The following is a 7,356-nucleotide window of genomic DNA, read 5'->3' on the forward strand; positions in this document are numbered from 1 at the left end:
CAGGAATGCAACTGTTCCAGCTCATGTCCCTGTTGCAGGACAGACAGAATTTGAAAACAGGTGATATAGAAGAATCCTTACTATAACATGAAGCAAAGGCCTAAGAGAAAGAAAAATGGAGTCTCACTTGACTTGAGGCTACATGGCATAGACCAAGACACCTTCTGCCCTGCAAAGAAAAAGAAGGAAGACAGAGAAATGAGTAAAAAAAAAAAAAAAAAAGGCAGCAATGTCAACCGAGGAAAATTAAAGACTAAGGAGTAAAGAAAATGAATAAGGTTTGAAATGAGACTGTAGGTCAAAAATGATGTCTTAATTAGACTACAGAAGCCCTGCCTTAAGCTGAAAGCAATTAACAGGAACTTTAGAATGGAAAATGTGTATCACCAATTGTATGCACAGTATGGGTAATATTAAAGACAAAGAAAATCTGAGTTTGAGTCCATGAGATGCATGCACATATGGACAGCACAGAGGAATGCACATATGGACAGCAGATCGTGAACTCTAAATTGCTTTAGTTTTTGAATGGTTCCCAGGTGGTTTATGCTTTAGTGTTTCATTGATTGAAATTAGAGCATGATTTTAAACTAATTTAATAGTACCAGTGAAAAAGACAGTAAGGGCACTCCTATTTCAATTAAAACCAGGCATATTCAATTTTAGTTTAAGTCATTTATGAAAATGGTTGAACTAAATCAAAGTAAGCATCTCAAACAGAAACAGGATTATTATATATGTTTGCCCTAGTTTAAGCCAGTTTTTAAAAAGCTAATGCACGCTTCCATGCAGGTAATATCTCAGTCATATTTAAGTTTTAGCATCTCTTTTAAGATAAAATATCAGATGTTCTTCCCTTCCAGGTGAAGCCACTCTCTCCATCTATGGTTAATTAATAGCTATAATTCTCTCAAATAGCATGAGACATTGGCACAGAAGTAGGATTTAGTAGTCTTCTGGACTTCTGGTTCTTTGCTCAAAATTAACAGGTCCAGGGTGTTCAAAATCACCATTCACACGAGACTCACCACAACCCCTAAGACAACACACCTCATACATTGCAATTGGTTGGGCATCTCAAGGGACTGTCAGTTTTTCTAACTCCACACACCTCCATGCAAAAAGATCAGATTACCAGCTGGTGCAAATCACCAGAGTTGCACTGAAGTCAGCTGAGAATGCAGGCCAGAACTTTAATGGGAGATTGCTTCTAATCAGACTGATTTAATTGTTTTTGCCTCCTTCACCACTGACTTCTTCACTGGCTCTCCTAATTTCAATCCCCCTGCTTTGCTTGCTTTATTTGTTTTTCAGGCTAAACCTTCTTCCTTCCATTCTGGCCTCTTTCTCTATCCCAATCCTCCTCACCAATATACCCCTCTCTTCCTCCTTTCACAAGTCCTTTTTCTTTTCAGATGCTTCAAAAACCACAACTAGCTAGAGTGAAAGTTAAAATAATTTACAAATCAACAGCATGAAGTTCTATATAAAACAAACCTGAGCAAATGCACAAGCTTATCAAATTTAACCTCTTGGCTGTATATTAAACTAATTAAGTTTAATAAAAAACATCATTTTTGGTGCCCCACCTTTTTATATGAAAATTATTTATAAAGTACATTCCTCATTTGGGGGACCATGTAGTTATACTGATAATTTTCATAATGGGAGAATGCTGAACATCCTCTACTTAGGGAATGGGCAAGCCTCAGGGGAGACTCAAAGGAATGTGGATGGTGAGATATGATATATGTGCACTGTGTTCTGCTCACTCACTCCCGCATTGTTCACAACACATACTGAAAAAAGCCATATACTGGGGGGGGGGATTGTATTTTATCCAGGTTTTACCCGAAGCTGCTCAGACAGAAGCTAGATAACAGTTTTTCAGCAGTCAGTGCGTAGAGATAAAAACCAAGTTAGCTGTGTGTGTTTTCATGCCAGTGCTCCCTAACATGGTGTACACCTTTCCTAAGGAAAAAGATAACAAAGCAAAGAAGTTCTTAGCAAGTTTGCTGCTATTTGATCTATAGGTGTAAATTTTCTCCTTCTCCTTGTTATAGCAATTGCAATGGAGTGCAGTTGTGAATAAACAACTATAATGCACTAAACAGATATACTAAATCAGACATTACCAACCAGGGTAATGGGGCAGCACCCTCAAGTACCATGAGTTCCTTTATGGGGTGCCATGGCACAATATTAGCACTATCAGGTGTACAAACACATACCCGATTCACAAGATAAACCCAGAAACTTCAAATATGAAACTATAGTGTCAAAGACACTATGACCTGTAGTGGTCTTTCTGAATTATTTGCTATAGAAGCACTATTACTTTTCCATAGTCAAAAAAAATCAGTGGAAGTGAACAGCTAGCATTTTCCAAGGGGTGCTTTGAGACTAACAAATGTGCCTTGCAACTACAAAGTTTGAAAACCACTGTACTGAAGGAATTATTCTCCACACAGTCTTTCCTAGATTGATATCTTCACAAAACCAAATTTATTAGGACTCTACAGAAGACTATGGCAACCTTTAGTCCGGTACAAGTAGACATATAGGTTTCTCGTGCAGTACTGACACACCAGTAACAAACATATTAAACAGAATATTCCCTACTGCAACTACAAAGTTTGAAAACCACTGTACTCACAGATTTTTTCTCCACACAGTCTTTCCTAGATTGATATCTTCACAAAACCAAATTTATTAGGACTCTACAGAAGAATATGGTAACCTTTAGTCCGTTATAAGTAGACATAGGTCAGATTTTTTCCATCTAATATCCAACCCTAGAATGTAACTAGAAATTTTGGAGGATAAGGGTACACTTTTTGGCTAACATAATACTTCTTGTTCACACGTCTTTTTCATTGCCAAGTAATAGAATCATTGTGAGACACATCAGTAAGACTAAGCATTGAATGTAAAAGATATTCCAGCTGTGTACTTTACTACACTTCTGTAGTTTATCCAACTGAGATTGCTATTACTCACATAAACGATACAACAGAAATCACTTTTTTCATAACTTTTTTTTCTTAAGGACACTGTAGGTTACAGAGCTCTACTAACAAAAGATGCAAAGATGACAGAACTGCTCAATGGCTATTTTGCCTCAGTCTTCACAATTAAAACAAACTCTGACCCCTAACCCCGACAGCTAATGAAACCCATGCAAATCATGATAAATGACTAGCATAACAGAAAGCTCTTAACAGTCTTGAGTGTAGGACCTGACTAAATTCATGCCAAGGTGCTAAAGAAACTGACTGAAGAAATCTCAGAGCCATTAGCTACAATAGTTGCCAAATTACGGAGGTCAAGTAAGATTTCAGAAACCACGGCTAAAATAGCAACCATCTTTAAAAAGAAGAAAAAGAACCCAGGGAAATTTAGACTGTTCATCTTGACTTCAATACCTGGGAAATTACTGGAGCAAATCTTAAAATAGTTTATAAATGGCTGAAGAAGGTGATCACTAATAGTCAATGTAGAGTCATTAGGAACAAGTCATTCAAAACCAACCTGATTTTCTTGTTCGCCAGGAAAACTTTGGAGGAAGGGAACACAACAGATGTAATACATGGGGACTTCTGTAAGGCTTTTGATATAGTCCCACCTGACAAACTGAAGAATCATTGAGACAGATAGAACTCTTGTCCCAATTATTTCTATAATTGGCTGAATAACTGTAAGCAAAGGGTAAGTATAAATGGATCAATGTCAGAATGGAAGGATGTTCCAGGGGCAGGGCAGTATTCACAGGGTCTGTTCTAAGTCTAGTGCTGTTTAACATTTTCATTAATGACCCGGATACCAGAATAAAGAGCTTCTTGTTCAGATTTGCAGGTGATACTGGGAAGACTTGCAAACACTTTGAAGGATAATACAGGAACTCAAAAGGATGCTACTGAATTAGAGAATTGGGCACTAGACAGCAAAATAAAATCCAACAAAGACAAATGTAGAGTGCTAGATACAGGAAAAAAACTATAAATGCATAAATACAGAATGAGAGATAATTAACTAGGGCATAAGGTTGCTGAGAAGGATCAGTGTGGAGTGGGGTGAGGAGCATTGGTGGATCACAGACTTAATAGGTGCCAGCAATGTGCTACGATCACCAAAACATAAAATTTTATTTTGTATTTCACTTCCAGGCATGTTGCATGTAAAAAATAGGAAATTATGTGCAAGTACCACTCAGCATTGGTTTAGGAACCAGTTGACTCTAGCTGAGTTTAGGCTTTGCATTTTAGGGAAGAGGTGCAGAAACAGGAAAGGAGCCAGAGGTGAACAAACAAGATGAAATAATACCTGGAATTCAAGCCATATGAGGATATGAGGAAAGGATGGGAAAACGAGGTGGGTTTATTTTGAAGAAAAGGGTGGACATGACATAAGTTTTGAAATACTTGAAAGGCTGCCATTCTGAAGAAACAGAAAAATTGGTCTCCCTTGATGAAGGAGACAGAACATGAGGTAATGGCTTTAAATTGCAGCCAAGTAGACAGACTTAGGTTAAATCTCAGAGGGGAAAAAAAACCCAAATTACTTCGTAACTGTCAGAGGAGCAGGAAGACAGAACAAGCTGCCCCTGGAAACTATGGACATTCCTTCATTGGAGGTTTCAAGATGAGATGGGATAGGCACCTATTTGAATACTACAGAAATAGCATATTGTGTTTGTGCAGGAGGTTGAACTAGATGACCCTTGAGGTCTCTTATAATCCTATGACATCCAATTTCAGGGTAAGATTAGATTCCTGGTTTAGGAAACTGAACATGGGATGGACAATCAAGAATAAGAACTCACAACACCTTCTGAAGCCTTTGCAACTCTCTATTTTAACTTTTCTACCGTATTTTCCTTAAATGTAAATGGAGGATAATCATTCTTCAACCTTTTCTCAGAGGGCTGATATGGAAACACCAGACAATCATGGAAAACGCCAGGCTTTTTTTTTTTTGCTACCATGGAAGAATCTTGCCCATGTTTGAATTCTATCTACTGTATTCTTTTTGCTTTTATTAATTTAATATCATTGCTAAGTTTACAAATAGGTATAGGCAACAAACTGGGATTTTTAATGTGCACAGATAGGAACAAGCCATGTACTCACTAGACTCTAATGGAGGATGGGAGCTCTCAGGGATCCTGGGAATGTCACTAAAAGATAAATATAAAAAATAGTTAGATTAAAAAAAAAAACCAGAACCAACTATCTACACATTTCTGGCATTCCCTTTCCAGACATCTGTTAATTTTTTTCTAACGTGTAGGGTAAGGAAGGGAAATTATTACACGGCATATTTGCCACTATTAACAAATAGTTAAACACACAACAGCTTTAACACTACACTACAGTTCGTCAAAATGATGAAAGAAAAACAATGAACAATATGAGTACTTTAATGGTAATACTGTGGCTAGATATTCCACAATATTTTTGCAAGAAAACATGATCAGTGTTAAAAAGTACTATAACTACTGATGTTTTTTATTAAAATCAAAACAACACAGATAGTATAACTCACTAGTAGTTTTTATACACACGTCTCAAGGAGCTTGCTGATTGAAATTGATGAAAATGTCTTACAATAATAAAGAGAAAAAAGAGATAATATGGGCAATGTTAAATAAGCAAAGACAACTATAATCATGCATTGCTTCAGAGACTAAAAGGTTAGCATGCAACATATTATAACTAAATATATATGGAGGCAAACACATCTTTGTTCATGCATGCATGCATGCATGTGCGCGCGCGCGCGCGCACACACACACACACACACACACACACACCTAGTTATACACAGTGAATGCAAATCTGATCTCAGTTATACAAGTTACAAATATAAATCTGGAATAACTCCACTGACATCAGATTTGCTCTAGCATAAAAAATTGATATTAATGTTTGGCTCTGTACTATTTGTTCTAACATTCACCAAAAATGCATTACAGAAGTAAGAAATGACTCTTACACTATAAATATTCATGAAACTGGAACAGGGAAATGGGAATAAAGTCCTTCAATGAGTCATTAAAAAGATTAACTACCCATGTAATATAGTCAGTAGTAGAAACTATAATATAATGTTTATAGCAAACTACTATAAAGTTCACGGCAAACCTACAAAAACTGGAGCTAAAAGTTGAGCCCAAGTGACTTAGGCTTGTAAGTGCCTACATCAGAAAGTAAAATAGTGCAATGCTGTGCTAAAACTAAATATGTTTTATATTCTGGCCCTTGGGCTGCTGAATGTCAGTGCCCTTAAAATCCCCAAGCTCCTTTGAAAAGCCCATCTTTAGGATAGGCTTTCTTTTCAATCTTGTTCCATCTAACCCCCTTCAGAATTGCCAGGAATTGACCCAATTCAGCTTTCATTTTATGTTGCAGTATGGAGTACATTTCTCTTGTGCTTAGTTTTGCAGTGCAAGTGCAATGTGTTCATTCCAAACTCGGGGCAAGAAAATAACATTTCCTAGTCTTTATTTTTCTAATTTCTGTTTGCTTGGCTAAGCAAGGCCAACTAACCGTACATTTTACATGGGCTTATATGAAGTTACATACGAATAGCCCCTCTGATTTTTTCCCATCTCTAAATTCTTACGATCTAGACTCCCTCACACCAGTACATCTGTGCCCCTGATGTGCTTATCCTTCTGGTGTAAAATTCAACTAGAATTTCTTCTGCAACAGTGTGTCACAACCCAATGATTTTTGGTGCCTCGGCACAATGGGATTTTCTTGTCACATGAGAGCCTCTTGCACAACGAGGGTTTTGCTGCACAGAGAAACCTCGGTGCAAGAGAGTTCCCGCCAATTTGCAGCCTTCTTTGCAGGGTGCATTTCTTCTTTGCAGGACAGAAATGCACGGTGCAAAGAGTTCCTGCTATTCGAATGCAAATTTGTGTCCCACTATTGGCCAGTGCTAAATTATTCACACATGGCGGCTAGTAATTGGCTCGCTGGCCATTTAAAATTTCGCGCGACTTCCACCCAAGTTGAAGAACTTTGAGCACGCTGCAGAGTGCCTCTAAAGAGATCTGACTTGCGGCTAGCTGATCGATAGACTGATCACCTATCGATCTTTCTTCCCGTCGCTGAGCACAATCCCAGACGTACCCTTTTCCCACCGGCTTGAATTGCGGACGGATTGACTGGCTTGGACCCCGCCAGCTGGAACAACCCGTGTGGTTGTTCAGACGACCGGACCACCTGCGTCGTGATTGCAAGTGGCGTGAGTAAAGTTTTTGCAACCGATAAGTTGTGTCTGCCTCTCCATTCACCAGCCTGCCCTAACGTATGAGCAATTTCTAACTCAACTCGAGTCGGCTCTGGC

General features: G+C 38.2%; 1 protein-coding gene across 1 annotated transcript in view; it reads right to left on the reverse strand.

Moving 5' to 3' along the window:
- Nucleotides 1–7,356, reverse strand: part of RIMS1 (regulating synaptic membrane exocytosis 1) — a 368,530-nt gene that overhangs the window by 220,515 nt on the left and 140,659 nt on the right. Inside the window, exon 8 of the mRNA XM_025216953.1 lies at nt 5,130–5,176. Coding sequence (XP_025072738.1) covers nt 5,130–5,176 — 47 coding nt within the window. The remainder of the gene's footprint in view (nt 1–5,129; nt 5,177–7,356) is intronic.

The sequence above is a fragment of the Alligator sinensis genome, unplaced genomic scaffold, assembly GCF_000455745.1.
Source record: "Alligator sinensis unplaced genomic scaffold, ASM45574v1 scaffold499_1, whole genome shotgun sequence".
Lineage (NCBI taxonomy): Eukaryota > Metazoa > Chordata > Crocodylia > Alligatoridae > Alligator > Alligator sinensis.